Here is a 21,586-nt window from a genome sequence, read left to right as displayed (position 1 = left end):
AATACATTATGTAACCACCAAATAGACTCTGATTTCTCTAGTCTGCAAAGCAATAACAAGGAGTAATAAATATATCTGTGGCAAAATAATTGCAGACGCAAATAAAAATGAATGGGACATGTTCACTCATCCCATCAAAATATATTCATTCCCCTTCCTAATTCCATAAAAACAAGTCTATGAAAAAATGTAACAAACAATCCTTGAAATAGACACAACACTTATTTTCTGGAATGAAATGGGAGTAGGGAAACCCAGATTTCCTTTTACAAAACAGGGTTTTATAAAATAAAAAGTAGATCACCACAGTAGACCACATGACCTGTCAAAACCTAGAATTGGAGTCAGAGAAATAGGAAAATATCAGACCAAATATCATCCAGCCCTAGTGACAACCAAAGCACGCTGGTTGCAGTCTGAAACAAGAACTAACTTTATTTTCAGAACTAAAAATACTCTGAGAGAGTTCAATTGATTCCAGCTCTTCTGGAAATTTATTCTCTTTTGGAAAAAGACTACAAAATATTTGGTCCCTTTCAAGGGCTTCCATACATGGCGCTATCCGGCAAAACTAGATCAAATCATCATCCCACCATCTATAGTAATGTTTTTTTTAAACTTATTTACTGATGAGGGTAACAATCAAGCCAGACTGTGGGCCATTGGGGGAGTGGCATATGCCCTTGAGGGATGATTAGGGGGGCCCCATGAAAAAAGTAAGGAAAAAATGGAACAACTTATTTAATTTTAATCTCTTGAAATAACATTTTAAAGGACCTGCTTCTTGAGTTTAAAGGTACACAAAATGAGTCCTTTACCCCAGCATCTAAAGTTGAGAGGAGTGGGATTTTATAAACTCTTTTATACATGTACCAGCGGCAGTATTATACCAAAGTGTTAAACTGATGGAAGAAGAGTAAAAAAAACCTTTTTTTTCCAGAGCTACTTCATGAGCTCAACAGCCCAATTTTGCTACACATGGTATTAGTTTATATTATGGAAATTTCAGGGGCTCTTCAGGTTTTCCGAGCTTTGTAGGGCATTTCAGGGGCTTATTCACCCCAAGCTGCCATGTGATTTTTTTTTTCACCTGAAGAGTACCAATCTTTACCTTGCTGAAGTAGAGGGACTCTGTCTCCTGGCGGAGAAGGGTGGTCTGCTCAGAGGTCTGCTCCCTGAGCTCCTGGAGGCTCTCAAAGAGGGAGTTGTTGAGCTCCTCGATGCTCTGACCCTCGATGCTAGACATGTCCACCTGACGCCTGGTGCGTGTCTCCTTCAATTCCTGGTGATGACCATCAAAAAAAAAAAGAGAAAGAGATGGTTTATTGATTAGATTTATCATCAAAGTCTTTCAAGTTTTTTTTTTAATCATTGAAAATAATATCAAAACATTACACAAAAACATGGAAACAACAGATAATCAGAGAATGATTATCTAGGACGAGTGCTGTGAGGTGGACAAATTTATGAAAAGTATCTCTATCAAAATGATTTCTCCTTGAACAAAGCTGCTGATGAATTGAGAAAAGAGATTGCTCTTGGATATCTATCTGGCAATTATTCCTTGGATATAATGATAAGTGCAGAACTACATATATTTGACACTTGCAAATCTATTTCAAAATTGCACATTGAGAAGCTTACAAACGTCTCACGAAGCCCCAAATTCAAAGAAAATTATAGCACAGAATACAGAATGGAATACTGTATCAAATAAAAATTTAGTACCATACTGTAAACAACATGTGCCTGGACCTTGCAGTATAAATTGTATAAACAACAAGATACCAGTAAGAAGTAAGAATATAATTTTTATTGAAGGTAAAATGCCCATGGATGGCTTTGACATCCTTCAAACAAAAGAAAGTGTTTAGCCAGTTGTCCTTTACATCCATTAAATAAAACCTCACCATACCGAAAATGAACCCTTAAACTGTTAAGAGTAGACAATGACATTTCAAAGAAAAAATAAATCAATTTTTCCATGTAATTTTGTCACATCATTGATAGTTTGGGACCAAAGGAAAACAATGTTCTTGATATGAAGGTTTGAAGTTCATATTTCTTGAAAATGTAAACAAAAACAGTCATAATAAGAACATAATGATTGCACAGGTAAACAATCTTCTGGGACATTGAATTCAAGTTCTCAATGTACCCTGAAATTGCCTATTAAATCTAATATCATTTTTATGTGTTATTTGTTGAACTGTATTTTAATGTTAGTGTTCTTTAATAGCACCAGCTAAATGAGTCTTTTTTAACAGAAACTTGATTTATTTTGATAATCTCCAGGGGCAGCATTCTGAAAACCATGTTAGCACAAAAACGGTGTTATTGGTATTCTGAAAATCGTGTAAGCATGAAAAACACGTGGCCCAAGTGGTAACACCGCGCACAGTCATGAAATACGCAGTGGCAGAGTGCGCAGCGCAAACCCCATAAGCAGGTGTTAGCGAGGAAGATAACACGAAATTTGGTATTCTGAAAATGGTGTTAGCTAAAATTTGGTTCAAAGATAACACGAACAGTTAACACTGCATTATTTAGGAGAGGTTAAGTTATGACGATCGATGGCTGCACTTTTTTCTAGCAGACACAAAAGTTAAAAGGAACATTACAAGCATATAGCTATCGTCTGGCAGAATTTACTGTAATTTTCTTTCATTTTTCCAGCTTTAGGAAAATATCCATCGACTAACAATGATTAAACAACAGCTTCTTTGGAATTTCCTGTGAAAATACACCTCAAATGCATCTTTAATCTGGATTAATTAAAACTATTATCATAATGCTCATGGGTTATTAATTTATTTGGTTACTTTTTGCCAAAATACAAAAAAGATAAAAAAAATTTGAAACGTCTCAAAAAAGCACTAACAGAAATTAAAAAGAATGGAATTAGCGATTAGGGAACTCTTCTATAATATTCACCATTTTTTTTCCCCTTTTCCAATGGTTGCATAGTCCAATTACAATTTTTAAAACTCTCAATGCTTCTAGGTTATTATCCTTGATTCATCTATCCCGCCAGTCAATCTATATGCTTCGGATGGATTTTGCGGGATTTGTTTCTTTAACAGCGCATTTTATTGGATTAAATAGATGCAGAGTGGGAGGAGCCGAAGATAACACAAAATGAGATAACACGCAGATAACAAGGTTTTCAGAATAAGGATTTGGGGTATGTTAGGGGTGTGTTAAATGAGAGAGATAACACGATATTCAACACAAAAGTTAACACGATTTTCAGAATACCGCCCCATGCATTAGCTGGTGTTCTTTCCTGTGTACAGTGTGTGTTTTGTTTTCACTTTGATATTGTATGGTGGATATTGTTTGATTATTTTTAATGTACATACTGAAATTGACTATTGTTATGACTTATGAGTATAATGTGTACCTGGAAATGAAAAAATAAATAAATAGTATTAATAATCACTAGAATGCAAACACACCCCACAAAAACACAACAAAAAAACTGAAAAAAACATTTGAATTTCTTTGTGAGAGGTTTGTACCACTTGGCACCACTGAATGGATACCAAGGTTCTCAATAAACCACTGGGTTTGATCTTGCAAGTATTGTAGGAAGGGTGACAGGCATCATGCAGCCTGTCCCCTGCTGGAATCACCTTGCTTTCCAAAGTACCAAGATATGAGGATGATATGATAAATAAGCAGACTCTGGACATCAATATCATTTTACACAACAAGTCTTGTTCTCGCATTTGCAGATTTAACCACACTTGGTAGGAGGACCGTCTCACTGTGGTTCCTTGTGCAGGTAATTCTTAAATACCCTCCCTGTGGTCACATAAGGACCTGTAAATTTCAAGAACTTAATCAGGCCTCAAATAATGGATAATCGTTGAAAAAAATCAGATATATACTTCAACCAGTTTTCCATAAGTCTCATATTCCTACAGTGTATACAAACAATTGGAATTCTTCTTGTCTCATATTCATAGTTCTCATAATTTGTTTTCTATAAACTGCAATTACCTCCACCAAAGTTCTCATACAGAGCAATACATGTACTGATACTTTCTTTTGGAAAACTTTATTTTCACACTGACAAATATCCTGCCGCTTACTATACTACATGTACATGTACATGTATCTTGGGTTTGATATTTTGATGACAATCCAAAATTGTGGATTTTATCAATCACTTTAAATGAGAATTTTAAGGCATTTTCTATTGAATAATCTAGATAAAGTATTAGATGTGATAAACTATGATCGATAGGAAGGATCTTTTGATATCCTGTACTAACCTCCTTGTAGAGCTGCTCCTTGAAGGCGAGCTCTTCCTTCAGGCTCTGGATCCTGTTCTCCAGGTCCACTCGAAGAAGGGTCTCCTCCTCAACCTGGAAACAAACATACATGTATAAGATGAAAAAGCACATAAAATAGTTGTTTACATCAATAATGAATTTTGGGCAATTGTGTCTATGAATTCAGAATGGCATCCATTGCATTTTTGCTACACTCAACCCAGGTAAGGTATAAACAGCGTACCATTTGGCAGCCAGAAAGGAATTTTTTATTAAGAGTTCTGAGCATCGAACACTGAGAGCCTACATGTAGCCGTTACAAAATGGGAAAGGGGGGGGGGGGGCTTGGTAGATATGCACACATTATCATTACTATGAGAAACTCCCGCCATTTTAATCTTTTACAATCTTTTTACAATTCATGAAAAAAAAAATGTGAGACAATTGTCATCATACATCAAGATTTTTCTTGCACACTTTCCTCCCTTAATGCAGCACCCAATCTTAAGTATTTTAGAAAAGAGCATAGTGCCCTCTGTAGGTCAGGAACTTTAAGTCTCTGCATCTCGTTAATAATCAGAAATTATTTACTCTGACTGGATACTGACCTTTAAACAATCAATTGGTAATCAATGAAGATTATTAATGTGTGAAGATAATCAATTACTTTGTCATCCATAGATATAGAATGAGGAAAAAGACTGTGAAGACAGACTTGCATACATGTACATGCACTCATCGACTGAAAACATTTGTGTACAAATAAAAAAAAATCACTATGTACTAGTATATACAGTGTACATATATGTATTAAAGTTTATTATAAAGTCAAAAATACACTTTTGATATTGTGATAATCAAATAGTCCTTTCTATCTTCAAAGAACAAACCTACCAGACACTTATTAAAAATGTCTTTCAAGGAAATACATTTCAAAGATGTTGTAATCTCCTTGCTATTAAAATCTTAAACACTTTCTGTATTGACAGTGAAGTGGTTCATCTCATTTATGAATCTTAAAATAGACAAGCTAACACCAGTCTTATACTTTATCAATAGAACTACATGTAGCAACAATAAACAATGCTCAAGAAACTATTTACATTTTTATGCTACAAATTTTTCACAAACGCTGATCTGCATTTAATGTACCGTATTGTCACTGGAACAGGTTTCCTAATTCCTTTTAATACAAATGCTGCATCTTGTCTTGCTAGGGATTCAATTTTATAAGATCTGACAAAAGAGGTTTGTAAAGGAGCTCTGGGGCCCTTTAATTCTGACTTCCTTTTGTTAAATCATGCGTTACCTGTGGTTTTTTACCAACTTTTGTTGTGGCGTCCCTTGATCCCATTTTGGTTCAGCTACATGTAGGACACTAAGCCTTCTTTTCATGAATTATAATTGAATGATGCTATATTTTCCCCAGGTCTCTTTATAAGTGTGTCATTGATTCTAAGGTTTCATCCTCGCTAAAATTGAAAACATCGCAATAAGGTAGTACATGTATGTCCATGGTCCAAATGTCAAAAAACAGAGTGTTTGAGTAATCCCCCCCCCCCAGTAAGGGGAAAAAAGTTACTGCACATCCTCCTCCTATATCACTACAACAGATATCTTATCTGTTTCTATGCAACTATATAATACATGTAGGAGAGTCAACAAATTTAAATGTACCGTATAAAGTTAAATATGAATTGAGGATGGATTGTAGTATTTTAAATGTACAGATTCAAAAAATACAAAAAGGGCTTGTAATTACCGGATTATAATATTGGATTTTAAACACGGTTCTTTCGCTTCCACATTCCTTTTCGTTGTTTTATATTCTTTATCTTTATACACTTTGAATTTAATATTCTACAGAATAAAAGTGAAGAAGTTACATAATGGTATTGGTATCATTTTATAGTTTTAATGAAAGTTTATTTTTGAAATATCAGTTCCAGATTTGCTGTTTTTGTCTGTTAAAACGCTGTTCTATCCATCATTATCACCGCTTTTTTGAGGAACGTCTATACTCTAGTAGGTCTACACAACTGGGAGTCTACGCTTCTCAAATGGTCACAGAATAAGAGTGATTCTCACTTGTTTCTTGGCCACTTTGAGCTGTTTCTCCTTGTTACCAAGGTCCTTCTTGAGCTCATTGAGTTCCTCTTCGAGAGAACGCTTGTCATTGGAGAGAGAGCGGATCCTACCATCTTTATCAGCGATCTGGGCCTCGAGTGCAGATACACGCTTGTTTGCTGCATTCAATTCTTTCTCGAGCTTCCCAACTCTGTAAAAAAAAAAAGAATGGTTAGTTGTATGTGGATTGTGTGGAGCACTGTGGCCCAATGGAAAAATCTCTGGGCTTTGAATCTGAGGGCCGTGGGTTTGAATCCCAGCAATGGCCAGCGTACATGTAATGTACAACAAAGTGTTAAATAAGAAATTGATCCAAATTGTTCTGCGATCAACCCAAACATGGGTTCTTGGTAGGAATTGGGCCTAATTCCTTTCATATTATAATGCTTTGTTTGTTTGTAAATTGCTCAAGCAATATTGCAACAAAAATACTAGTGTATATATTTCTACAAGTACATGCAAATGTACACTATATGTCAAATACATGTAGCTTGTGAAATCAAGTTCAATATTACCAGTAAATACCAGCAACGATATTAAAGTACTTTCCTCAAGTGAAAGGATATCAAACAGTCATTAGGCTCATGACAAAGTTTCAATGATCAGAACAAAAATCATTCAAAAGAAAACAGTCATGCACACTTTTAAATACAGGGGCCATAGAATGATTTTGAAGGGGGGGGGGGAGGGTGCTCATACACAAAATCACAATTCAATGGTCATTATAAACTTAAGCTTTTTCGATTATTTAAGCCCCACCCCCCCCCCCCAAAAAAAAAGAGAAAATAATATTAATAATAATAAAAGAAAATCAATAATTAAAACAATGAAAAAAATTAAGCAAAAATAAAACCTGGTTATTCACACAAGCTTTTAGTTAATTGTTACCCCCCCCCCTCTTTTAAGTATGTTTTCTTTTCTTTCCTCCTTCTTTTTTTAATTTTCTTTATTGTGCCATGAGCATCTTTTTATGATGGATACTGGCACATTATCCAGCAAATGATATACAGAAAATTAAAAGAAAATAATATACAGAAAACTAAAAGGAAAATAAAAAGAAAAACACAAAAATCTATCCCACTTTCCCTGGTACATGTATATACATATACCTTTTTTTTAAAAATAAAATACTAATACTTCCAAAAAGCTAAACGGAAGTTGTCTGCTTTATTTATAAACATCTAATTCACAGAGCTGCTTATTGATTTTTCACTAATCCATAGAACCCACAGCCACACAAGACAGTACAGTGTCTTTCTTGTTCTGCATGTTCATAGTCAGTGAGCGATGCAATAGTCAATAGAGCATGAAGTTCTGAACAATCTACCAAATACATGTAGGTTATTCAGAAATCAATTAAAGAGTAAATTCTCTACAAGGCAGATGACACGGTACTGTGTCTACTTGTATATGTCATTTTCTTTAAAATTACAAACAGTGATACAAAAATGCAATACGAGGGCTGTCGCTGTAGCCTACCCCATATCAATATGAAAAAATCATGGATGTGATATAGCTCGATTCTCATTAATTCAATTTCTGAAAGATACATGTACATGTATGCTTGAACACATGTACAGGCCTACCCGCTATAACGGTACTCGTACAGCACATGGAAACATTTTAAAGCAATATAATCTTATAAAAGGAAATGCTACCTGTACACGTAGCTAGTCTATTGAACTACATGTAGAAACATTTTTTTCTTCTGATTTTTCAATTTGTATTTAAGGCAGAGAAAGAGTGAAGGCATATATTGAAAGAATATATGTGCAGCATTACAGAGTATTGGACACCTGTACCGTTGTTCACTCAAGTGACTTTTAAATTACCAGCATCTTCTCCTATAAAAGATATCAATTGCCACACCCACCCCTCCTATGCAATCAAACTCCCGTTATTTAAAGGAGAATGAAACCATTGGAACAAGATAGCTTGTGTGAAAACAGAAAATCAAAGAAACAGATCAACGAAAGTTTGAGAAAAATCGGACAAATAATGAGAAAGTTATGAGCATTTGAATATTGCGATCACTAATGCTATGGAGATAGCAAATTGGCAATGCGACAAAGATGTGTGATGTCACTTGTGAACAACTCTCCCCATTACTTTAGTATATATTTCACTTGAATTGCCTCTTTTACCACATCTATCCATAAATCATGTGTTCTCTGACTTCTTTCTACATGAGGGCATGTAATACATATTTGTTTAAGAATACATCATGGATAAAGAGTTTGTATCATCATAAGAAAAAGCAAAAAGATACATTTTGAGGGTATTTTATAGTCCACCAAAGGGAAAGTTGTTCATCAGTGACATCACACATTCTTGTCGCATTGCCAATGGGAGGATCTCCATAGCATTAGTGATTGAAATATTCAAATGCTCCTAACTTTCTCACTATTTGTCCGATTTTTCTCAAACTTTATTCTTATTCTTTGATTTTTCTGTTTCTACACGAGCCTATTTGTTCCAAAGCTTTCATTCCCCTTTAAGTCCTCATCAAGTTATTGGGTCGATTGATTTTTTTTTGTTTTCTAAAACTGTCACAGGCTATGAAGAGCTCAGAAACTGAGCATGTGAAGCGTAGAAATGTGTATGGTTTTATAAGTAGATTCGTTTATGGTAGAATACTCTAATCAATAATCTGTCTAGATTTGTGGAATTCCAAGATGCAAAACAAAGGATGTTCCCCTTGAAAGGTTAAATCAATACTCAAGATAGTACAGTACACTATTAAAAAGTTCTAGAAGAAAGGACGATTAATAACTCGGCTCGTGCATCAGTACAGCCCAGGTGTACTTTTAAAGTCAATGAACTTCTTTGCAATTTGTAAACTCTACACACTCTGCATTTATTGCATTCTTTTTTTTTATTTATGTTTTTATTGATAAATCATAAACATACAAAACATTTACATCAAATTTCACTATAAAAGTTACATCAAATTTCAAGGATAAATAAAAATATATACAGAAGATTGGAGTGATCAAGAAAATAAAGAAAAAGAAAGAAGAAAAAAAAAAGAAGGCGGAATACATCATACTTTTACATCTTTTGATGCCAGCCAGAGCAAAATGTATTTCAAGGAGCTCTGTAATCAAATAGAGTGGACATCCTCCAATTTTAAAAAAAAGTTCCTGATTCCTGAACAAAAAAATGTTTACCATTGAAAACAGGGTAACAAACATAAAAAACCCAAAAACATCACAGTATCAAAAAACCCTGCCTCCTACATAAAAAATACCCCCCCCCCACAACAACTGATTTCATAAAAAGGCTATAAAAACTACATGGTTTCATGTTTTTCAATGAATTGGTAAAGGATAACAATCACCATGGTAACCACAGAACAAACAAGCATGGAATGTCTAGTTCATGAAGTTTGAGGAGAGTGGAGGAGTGCCTGGATCCTGAAGGCAAAGGTCACTACAGGGTGTTCCACACCTGCTCATTCACAAAAATACAGGGTACATGTAAACTGTAAATAAGGCCTATCGTTCTTGTACAGTAAACAGTATTCTTTTTAAGAATACATGTACGCTGTACATGTACCTGTCTTGTGTGTAGTTTACTAGACATCTAGATGTATTGAGAGTTTGAGACTGTGGTCGTTGTACAGTGTACAGTCTTCTTATTGCAGATACGCAGTCAAGGGCCACTGCACAAACTTGGGGCACCTAATGCCCGTAAGGATTTTCTCTGAATGAAAATACTCTCAAATTTAATTCCAGAACAGCTTGTACATGAAGCCTTTCACTCGGATTTCTTTGAGGAACCTTGCAGCCTTGAAGAAATTTTTTGCTGCATAAAAACAAATCACAAAGAATTTTGATCACTTGATGTGAGGAAAGAAGTATTCACACCCTTGCCTCACAGCCCTGTTCCACAGGTACTAAAAAGTATATGGTATTTTTTATACTAGGGTAGCAATGCCTAACCAAATTGAATCAAAATCAAGGATTCTGTGGCATAACACTACCATTTGATTTCAATAGTAATACACCGGGGCACAAGAATGGCACAGTCTCCTTGTAGGCCCAGAGATATCTGGTTCAGGCAGGTCTGTGTGAATGTGGAATGCATAATAATAAGATACTTTTGTGAAATGGTTTGGTGTGAACACACCCACTGGAAATCAGACAAATATGCCATAGAAATATCGGATGACTACGTATTTGATTGCTCAATCTTCTTTGCTGAACTATGGAACTGATAGTTTCATTTTACAAACTGAAACTTCTGCGGTATGTACTTTTTTACATGTAGAACAGATTTCAGGACATCCTGTACTGGCTGTACAAAGATGTACTCAGTATACTGGTAATTGGCATACTACATTGTGTGATATTTCTTTGGTGGTCAGAACCTTGAGGAATGAGAAAGAGATGAGAGTCTGAGAATGAGAAAATCAGAGAGAGGTCACAAGTTCAATACATGAACACGTGCAGCAATATAATTTATTGTACAGTGTAGTGTATTCCACGTGTACAGTATGACGTATTGTACCAGAAGGAAGAGATACATGTACATACTGTGCAAGACACAATCTTGTTCAATAGGCTCAGATACTACAAAGAAGAATAGTCAAGAAAACAGTAAAAATACCATAAAACCCGATCTTTAGCTACATATACATGTACATGTACGTACTGGAGTGTAGATACAAAAAGAAAAGAAAAGAAAAACCCCCTCATGATCCATGATGAGCTAAGAACATAGACATGTACCAGTAAGAAGTCAATATTCATTAGTGCTCGTTTTTGCTACTGATATGATAAATCATCAATCATCCCTGTGCATACAGATGATCAATCTTCTACAACAATAAAAATAAAACGGGTCAGAGAACATCGTACATTCGTTTTTCTCTGATACCCCTTTCAAACTGGCCTATTCGATTTCCACCCAGCGAGCTTCTCCTACATGCATTCCTCACTTCCCCGGCGAAGAAAACAATGTACCCTTTCGCACTGACATCTCTTCCCCGGCGAAAGTCAACGAGTGATTTGCTTGGGCAGAAGCGCAGACCCAGTGTCAATGAAAGCGCTTTTTAAAATTTTAATCGTACTATTTCTGTATTAATTGCAGATACATGTAAATCAATTTTATCAGTGAAGTTTTGGAGATGATGGCTGATAAACACTTCTCAGCTGCTGCTGCTGATCAGCTCACTTGGCACGTGCAATAGAACGAACGAAAAGAAAATTGTAAACATTGCTTCTTTCCGATTACAAAAAGGTGTAAAATAATTACAACATATTTTAGAAATATTAGAAGCAAGACGAAAAAAAAATCAAAGTATTTTGATATTTCAAGCACATTTTAAGCATGTAAAAAAACACAAAATATAATAGTGAAAAAAACAAAAGTATGTTCGAGGGTATTTAACGCTGGAATGATTGAATCGCTCATGTAGAAGTAGAAGTAGAATGGTGGCCTTCTACATTAAGCCACAGGAATACACTGTAATCGCTACATGTAGCTAGCTAGCGCATGGAATCTCAGATCAGGGGATTTTGGAGAAAAAAAAATTACTAGTACCTCTGACATCATGAAAGAGGAGAAGTTCTCCAGTTTGCTTTCATACTGGCTGTTTCACTGGCGAAGTTCTCCGGTGTACCTTTCATACTGGACACTTTCCCAAGAAAAAGCGGAGTATGAAAGGGGTATGTTGTATGTGTTTATTTCATTCAAAGCATTGCCCGAAAAACATTTAATTTCAATTTCTTTCATTGAATATCTTGATTGTAGTTTATTTGTTTGCACAATTTATTTGTAGTTCATGGTTTCTGTATTCGGTTCCTTTATTTCTTTTTCTGTGCTTCATAATCTGTATACTAAGTTGACCTAGAATATCTTTAGCTCATGCTTCAAGCTGAATGAATTGCAAGTTCACTGCACTGTGTCCTATCTTATTGATAGATGTACTATTATCAACACATGTACATTAACATCTTGGTGAGCACCCTGTTGATTGTCAATACAAAATGGGTTTAAACTTCTTGGTGAATAATATTTCCATTCACTAAAATACTTGCAACTTTGTACGGGTTAAGCCTACATGTATGTAAATGTAATATAATCGCTTAAGCACAGAAATTATATGGAGTTCTCAGAGACATGAACTGTCAATTCTCTGCTTTTGGGTGACAAAAGGTTGTTTTGTTCTTAATACATGTACCTGTATGAAAATACCATTCGCGTTGTTTATTTGAATACCTTTCAAGTTGTATGCTATTATACAACTGTATCCATTCGGCAATCTTTACTTCTTATTCTTAATTCTGTAGGCTTAAAAAACACAGCTTTTGTGTAAATACATTTAGGTTAGAAACAGACAGAAAGAGAGAGGGAGCTGGGGGAGAGATAGTGAGAGATTTGGAGAGAGAGAGAGGGCAGGCAAATAGGGATGGAAATGAAAGAAAAAAAAATCTATTATCGCAGATGTGAATGAGATCAATGAGATGTGTGCCCTTCACAATGAACCCCATTTGCTAAGGACGCTTCAATCAACCATGTACATGTCCTTGTCGTCTTTGTGTCAGCTCAGACACTCCCCGTTTACGTACAGAATGACTGAAATATTTGGTTATTTCGAGCAGTTGAGGATTGAGACTGAAAACTTAACAGCAGAAAAAAAAAAAGCAGGAAGCGATAGACCAATAGCGACAAGAGGAAGAACATCCTTATTTCATATTTCTAAAAATACAAAAGAAATAGTGAGTGGATGTCATTGTCTCCCCCATTTTGCATACTGACAAGGAGGCAATGTACATGAATGGACATGTACATGTAGGCCTACCGTTATTAAATATGCAAAAATATGACAATCTACCTTTGTCTTATTTTCCATCACATTTTAGATTTTCAGTGTGTGTCCAAGATGTACATGTACATGTATTTGGGCACATTTTTTCTTTCTTTTTAATTTATTCAAACTTCAATGCAAATGTGTGTATGGATCAAGCTGATATGGATTCCCCTTAATAAACACATGGTGAAAAGGGTGATACATTCATCTGGATTCTGGAGACTGGTTGCAATAAAACTGATCATAGAAAATGACATACAGTTGTACAGTTGTACATGTACAATTGTACATATATGACAAACAGGTTTGTAGAATTGTAGATAAATGTTTTACCAACTCCTTGGTTTTTATCAGCTCAAATGTAGATCAATGTTGGTCAATATGTAGATCTGATAACAAAACTTTGGACTCCTTCAGTCCTTTCTTTAAATCTGAGAAGGAGGGGGAGGGCCGGGCAAGCCCTAGAATTCAAATTTTAAAAGAGGGTGTCATCAAAGGGACCCTTGTTTGGACTAAGACTTAAATAGTTGAGATGTTGTGCTCATCTTCTTTCGATGCGTTTTGTTATTCAGTGAGATCCTGCTTCTGAAAAGACCTAAAGAAGACTTCTAATATGAATCCCCCACATTCCGTCTGGCATTAACATTCGTGTGTATGTGTAGGCCTTCAGTATGTAAACATGTTGATCTACATTTCCATCTTTTCAAGGCAAAACATTTCAAGGTGAAATCTTTCTAGACTCCATTGAAAATTGTGAAGCTTTGGTCTCTGCTGCACATCACAGAAGCTTCACCAATACAGGTTGTCATATCAACTGATCAACAGTGTATATAAAATGAACTAATGATCATCATACATGTACTTTTTAAAGGAAGATGTCTTATCTCTTTTAGTGGCTCATCATTTGAATATTTTTCTGCCAGATCAGTCCACAATAAGCGAAAGGAGGGGGGGGGGGGTGTAAATCTACTTCCCTCCATTTTTGCAGTTTAACTCTAAGACTTTTAAAAAATAAGGCATTGTCTACATCAGGGGTTCTCAATCTTTTTCTTTGAAGAGCCAGATGAGACTCCAAGTAAACCTGAAAGGGCCAGGGTGAAGTAGATACTTAGAAAAAAATTGTGCGCGAAGCGCAACGACCCTTGCGGTCGGGGTCCTAGATGCCCTCATGGGCAACCTGGCCTTTATTTTGAGAACATTTAATCCAACAAATTTATAACAGTTTCATAATGAATGCGGGCAAAATTAGAAAAGATTTCAAAGTCAATATTAATGATAAAAAATTGTAGAACTTTAAAACATATAAAAAAAAATCCATAATTTATCGTTCGAAATAGACATGAAATGAAATACTCCGAAAATTTGCTTTGCCCAATTGATCGTGGGCCTGGCAGCCACTGTGCAGCGCCAGATTGACGAGGCTCTATCCCTTTAATCGTTGAACGCCAAACAGGGTAGCAGCAACTCCCATCTTTTAACGTTTTTTGGTCTGACGCGGCCGGGGTTTGAACCCCCGACCTCCCGGTTGTGAGACGGACGCTCTACCAACTGAGCCAACACACCAGTATTAAAACGAATCTAGATTGTACCTATACATACCTGGTATTGGGGAGACAGATAATGTCTTGAGGTATCAATATTTTTTGTAGTCAAGGTAGAACGAATAATAGACCATGTCTGTTGTAGATTATAACAAGGATGGGGCAAGCAGGGGCCTTGGAAGGGGCTGTCAGCCCCCCCCCCCTTTTTTTCAAAAACTATGTACAAAAACTTAAAACTGACCATATGATTGTGATTTTTTGCATGACCAGAACCCCATTTGAAAACCATTTGGCCCCTAAGGTACTTCGGTATGAGTTAGTTCTTTGAAATGTTCATTATGTAAAATGTACTTTCACACCTCTATGTAGATCCAAACATGGTGTCAACAGCGCTGGTCGTCTAATAAGAAAGTAGATCGAACAGACAGTAAGGACTCCACTAAACTTTGTTTAAAAGTCAAATTAATTTGACTGCCATTACTTTTATTATGGTTAGGTCTACGTAGATACACAATGTAATCATATTGAGCTATAAAGTGATTAAAAAATCCCAATAGAATCTCGCGGGCCGGATTGAGAAGCTCTGCTGGCCGGATCCGGCCCGCGGGCCGTAGTTTGAGAACCCCTGGTCTACATGTAGTTTCTCCCAGGGAAGTGACTTTCAAACAATATTATAAAAGCTGAAGTCCTACATGTAATCAGACCCCAAAATGATTTGTTGTCTGGCTACATGTATATTTGCTTGTAAAGTTGTATAGGCCTTGGAGTCTTGGAGTCCATTTGAAAAGTCGTAAATTTGATACTACCCAAGGACAAAAACATAAAGATAAGATTTTGTTTGGAATTCTGGTCTAGGCCTATATGATTTCTTTCAAACTGTGATCTAGTTTGCATGTAACATGTACATTGTATGAATGGAAAGGCCCAAAACATGCATCTGCACCTTCACTTGCTCTAGCCGTGATAGGGTCCATGCTCTAGCAAATTACAATGTCTTGACCCCAAAACTGACATTGTAAACGTGTAATACCCTATAAACGCTCATGAATGTATGCGCCATTTGGTCATTACATGTATATGTCTACCAGAAAAATCAGACTTTAATTTTGTGTAAAAATACAGACATGATTTTTTTTCTTCTCAGTTCCACAAAGAATAATTATAAATCATACATGTATCTGAAGTTTCAGTAGGCATACAGTATCAGGCCCTTTCAGGGTCTACAATGTACATGTAGATGTCAGATACGAAACAAGAACAAATAGCTTTTTGGTTTGTTATACTGTAGGCCTTCTAGTGTACATGTAGGTCTAATAAAGACAGTGTGAGGATGTTTCATACCAAGTAAATGACCATTTCCTTTCCTGATCTCTCAAGTAATGTGTGATGCAATAAGCATCCAGGAAATGCTCTGAAAACCTCAAATACGGATTTCAAATTCTTTACCCGCGCAGGAAGCTTTGCAATTGATGTTCCTTCCTGGTCCTTTGGAAATTGAGGAAACTGCAGGAAAGGTGGCACACATTGTAAAAATGGAAGCTCCTTGGTACAGTACAGGGAAATGGTTATCATGAATGGTATTGGAGGTGAAAGGTTATTGTGTTCACACCTGCCAAATAATAAAAAAAAATCACAAGTTTGTAATCAGGCCTAAAAAAAGGGAACTTAGCTGTATCATTCATGGTATAAACTATAATATGAACATATAACACCAGTTCTTGAAGTCATAATGATCCAGAATCAAGACTCTTTGCTTCCTACACATCCAGTACATGTAGGCCTACATGTATAATATAGCCTATAATATTTACATGTAGGCCTATATGTAAATGTATTAGTACTGTTCATCCCATGCAAATTCATCTTACCTCAAAATACCAGCTAATAGCACCAAACAATTATTGCTATTGAACAAGAACTTCAGTCACAAGTTGAATGAAAACTGTACAGAGAAGTGAGTGCTGACATTTAAACTCATCAAACTTGACTAGAGGAAACTGTATACTGTGCATAGTTTTGATTGTTGAAATACATAATTTAGAAACAGCAGTCAGCACTTGGAAGTTGACTCTTGTTTCTGCATATAGTATGTAAATACAGTACAGGTATGTGCAGGCTATAACCCTGCTACATGTATACATGTATGTAGGTATTGGAAGTCCCTGACAGCCTGACTACAAAATGTATGTTTTTAATATCAGACCTAGGAAATTTGGAGGTCCCAATCTGACCATCTGCAACTTCAAATTCTGACTGCTCTCTCTCTCCTCTTTTTTTTTACAACTGTGCTGATATTTCATGAATGGGATGCTGATATCTGGAAGAATGCCAAGTCAGTTTCCATACATGCAGCAATCCATGTGTCACCTCTCACCACACTGTGTACCGAGTGAAAATTCTGCCAACATCATAATTATGAACTTTTAATATTGTACAAGTACATTTTTTAATGGCTGCTGCATTCAAGTACACAAATGTACACTGTATGTATCCCACTGTGTTTAATCGCATAATTATATTGTCAAATGAGTTTCATTCAGAAATAGTATGTATGTACTGTGCATTTTCATGAATAGAATATTACTTGAGGATATCAAATTTCACAGAGGACTTTTAAAATAATCAAGAATAATTGAATATCTTTCTGAGAGAACATCTACCATGACTGAAATCCCCCCCCCCCATCATCTGGCAATCCCTTCAAATTTCCAGGCATTATTACCCCCAGATCACAACAATCGTCAAACTTTATAATTTCCCTGGAGTTTGGGGATACTTGTAAAGTGTCTTCTTCTTCTTCCAGTCTGGTACAGTCCGCCACTGGCGTATTATCGTACCTTGTGCTTGTCAAGTGTTGAGGGTACAGTGCAAGTAAAAAAGATTCTACAATGGACTCTATGTGCAGCTAAAAAATATTGTTAGAAAGTATTGTTAAAAAAATAGTGTCAATATTGTTCTTAAATTTGCTTGTGCATTATTAATAAAAAAGACAGTATGTAGATATAGAACCTAATGTATAAGATGATATTCAATTGCATAATGTTTCATACAGTCATACTGTAGGCCTACCCTTTAAAATGCCAAGCTCCCTTGAAAACATTTTTTTTAAGCTGCAATGATGCCTAATGTGCATTGTACAGTGCAGATACTTATACTAGATGTGTGTACATCTATGCTGAGGATATCAGCTGGCTCATCTGATTAAAGCAATTTGTATCACAAATTCACAACAAAGTTTAGATGACATTCTAGCATTTACATTGATGGCTATTGTTGACTTCAGAATGTATGCACAAGTTCTTAAACAGACTATTGACCTTGTTTACCATGTAACAAAAAAGAAGTACTGTACTTATCATGTCTGTCTACTGCTATATTAAAGCAAATGGATACATACATGTACCGTACCGTATACATACAGTACTGTTAAAAACTTCTATTCAGCCTACATGTATTTCAGGTTTAAAGCTTGTTCAAGTACTACGCAGTTACTACATGGTGTATTTAAATAGGACACCTCTCAAATAGGACAATATTTCCCTTTTAAAAGCACCTTGATATTCACTGATGATCATGAATGAGTTTACCCAGTAGAAAAGATGGTGTTTCACACCTTTATGGATTAGCAGTTCAGGTTTTCTTAAGGTCAAGTTCACCCAAGAAAAATGTTGATTTGAATCAATAGAGAAAAATCCAACTAGTATAACGCCAAAACTTCATCAAAATCAAATTCAAAATAGCAAAGTTACATACATTTTGAAGTTTTACAAAACTTGAAAATGTGACATAAATTAGAATGCCGATGATGTCCCTCACTCACTACCAGATTTTTTTTTTTTTGAGGGGGGGGTTATTGCTTGAAATATACAATATTTCAATTTTTACAAATTTGACAATAATCCTGGACAAACTTGACTGAGCCATTTCTTTTAATGGTAATTCCACATGTTCAGAGAGGAATTTCTTTCACATGACAATGAGGTAAAATTATATTTCATATAATACAATACAAAAGAAATAGTGAGTGGAAGATGTCATCAGTCCCATCATTTCCATACAGGCCTGGATGTGCAGTTATCTATTTTGTGAAATTAAGCAAAATTTATTACTTCTTAGTTTACATCCCATTTTGATTAAATTTTCAGTGTTTTAACTGTTATGCTGGTTGAATTTTACTCTGTTTTATATTCTAAAGAACTATTTGTCAGGGTGGACTTGTCCTCTAACAAAAATAATGAATCTATTACTAGTATTACAGCAAAACTGAATTCAAGCTAAAAATCTGGAAAGTCAACATGGCAAAAAAAGCATCATCATCATCATCTGGTACAGGATGCTTCTTGTGGGATTGGTCACTGAAAACTACTATGCTGTACTCTGCCAGTTTGAAGTGTGTGAGATCACCAGATAAGCAGGTCACTATAGTCTATACTGGTACTGAACGGTACTACATGTAGGGTTTTTTTTAGTGATTTTGAATTTGAAAGAGTCCAATATTTATGGTGTCCATGTTTGTTCGGACAGCAGGTTATAAAATTAATAATAAGTGTTGTGAAAATGGCTGATTTTCCTAAGTCTAAGATGGAATCCTCTCTTTTCCAATCCTCAAAAAAAAGAAATTTATTACAAATAAAATTTATAATTTCAAATTGCTATGATAAATTACACTCCCATACAGACGTGACAGACAGTGACTCTTTTCTTGTTCATGCAACGAACAAGTACATACTCGACTCAATGCGAACGGTACGCTTGACCTCACTCGGCCGTAACTTGAAGCGTCGGTTCAACTGTTCGCGTGGGGCCGGGCCGCATCATCTCCATTATCGGTATCCTGCTGTTTAGTCAAATTCACCACGATCACAAATGACAAGTGTCACATCTTCTTGATTTAGACATGAAAAATAGTATCGGGAGAAAAGTATGTTACAAAACTCCGTTCCTCATAAGCCATTTATTGAACTTTGAAAGTGAATTACATCAAAGGTTTTTAATAAATATGCAAAATTAGACATTCTGTCGCACGATTTACGAAATTTCGTTAAACAAGAAAAAAAGACTAACCTTGGTCTCAAATTGTCAAGCTCCGTCTTGTACTTCCCACATTCAATCTGCAATTTCGCCTTTTCTCCAGCTGTTTCATCAAGCAATTTTCGGGCATCAGATAATTCCTTTTCGTACAATTCTTTCACGCTATCCAATTCCCTGGTTTGTGTTTCTTCAAAGGAAGAAATTTGAACTTGAAGTCGTCCATTGTCAAATTCGAGTTGACGAACTCGATCAATGTAAGTTGCGAGGCGATCGTTGAGCCCGATCAGCTCTTCTTTTTCTTCGTGCCTTGATATTTTCGTTGGACTCAATAAAGATCCTGATTTTGAAGGTGATGATGAAGAAGCCTTTGGAGTTGAAGTTGACCTAAACTCCGTCCGAGTAGATCGCTTTTCGTATCGTTGACTCTTCGTTTGGGACGCCATGATTTATAAAAATTAAATTGGGTTCACGAAAACAAACACGTCGGACTGCACCGGGCTCTGTGAACACACTCGTGCTTTGCATGCACTGAAGCGAGATTTTCCCCGGCACGCGAAAAGCCCGGAAGTAAAATCTAACGGTAAACGTAAACTCAACCTTCCTGAATATCACGTGATGTAGAAGCTAACAAATCGATAGCCAGAACCGCTTCGTTCAGCGGGAAATTTGTTTCGAACGTGGGCGTATTTTGTATGGTGCCGCGCGCCTGTGTTGAGGGATTTCGAGATGGGGTGATACTTCGGTGATGGTTGGGACCAGCTACAGTGCCAGTTACGTTTGTTTTTTTAGAACTAGCTTACCTGAGGGGGTGGGGGGAGTGTCCTCCTACCCTGACAGAATTTTGATTATTTTGTTTGCCCTTTTTCAATATAATTTTATTGACAGAATTTTCTGGACAGGGAAGTGTTAATTCAGGATAGGCAGTTACCTTCTATTTAATTTTTGTGCTTGTCTGAAAATGTGTTCCCCTCTTTACTTCACCATTGGCATCTACATAGCAGTTACCCAAGGGGGTGTCATTTATAGAGATATATGGTTTTAGAAGATGCCTCCTGAATATACCAAAATCGCTTTTTATCATGTTTATCCATCCAAATATTGTCATTTTGTTATTTTAGGTGTTAAATCATTCTTCATAATGGGTTTTTTTTCTAAATAGATAATTACAATTTGCATCAACTCTATGACAATCTTCATACTTAACTGTGTATTTAAAATACAACACTAAATAGACCAAGCAAAATAACAAAATGAACCAATTTATTATTTCTTGTTAATTCAATATAGTTTATTCATCAGAGCATGATTTGTAAATTTTCATTGCACAATATACAAATACATCATGTCTATTTACTTGTACATGTAAAATATTGTTTCAAAACATATGGAAAGAAAAATAATAATTTCTAAAAGAAGAAAAAAGGAAAGACAATTTCTACAACGAACAAGAAATGGAAAGGGAGATGAAGAAAAATATATATTCATACAATAATGAAAATAAAATAAGATTACTAAGGAACAATAAATATGTGAAGTATAAACATACATCAACAATGCAGTTGGTTAACTATCATTTTCCTTGAATTATTCTTTCAAATATTTGATTAAAAAAATCCTGCCTATATGATAGAATAAGTATAAAAATCATTCAAATAATAGAAAAAAAACATAAAAAAAACTTATTGCACAATCCATCCCTCTTTGGTGGCAAAGGCATAACAAATAACCGGATAATTCAAGTTGTTTGAATATAAAAATCATGCAGACAAGTATCTATACATTATTTCACT

At 35.6% G+C, this 21,586-nt stretch overlaps 1 protein-coding gene across 1 annotated transcript in view; it reads right to left on the bottom strand.

Moving 5' to 3' along the window:
- Window positions 1–20,358, bottom strand: part of LOC121415747 (lamin-B1-like) — a 34,379-nt gene extending 14,021 nt beyond the window's left edge. Inside the window, exons 1-4 of the mRNA XM_041609078.1 lie at window positions 19,830–20,358; window positions 6,369–6,558; window positions 4,281–4,373; window positions 1,112–1,282 (exon numbers count right to left, since the gene is read on the bottom strand). Of these exons, the coding sequence (XP_041465012.1) occupies window positions 1,112–1,282; window positions 4,281–4,373; window positions 6,369–6,558; window positions 19,830–20,239 (864 nt within the window). The 5' untranslated portion in view covers window positions 20,240–20,358. The remainder of the gene's footprint in view (window positions 1–1,111; window positions 1,283–4,280; window positions 4,374–6,368; window positions 6,559–19,829) is intronic.
- Window positions 20,359–21,586: the final 1,228 nt, after the last annotated feature.

This window comes from Lytechinus variegatus, chromosome 5 (genome assembly GCF_018143015.1).
Source record: "Lytechinus variegatus isolate NC3 chromosome 5, Lvar_3.0, whole genome shotgun sequence".
NCBI classification, from domain to species: Eukaryota; Metazoa; Echinodermata; class Echinoidea; order Temnopleuroida; family Toxopneustidae; genus Lytechinus; species Lytechinus variegatus.
The sequence above is the reverse complement of the archived record's forward strand: the minus strand, read 5'-3'. Positions and strand labels throughout refer to the sequence as shown.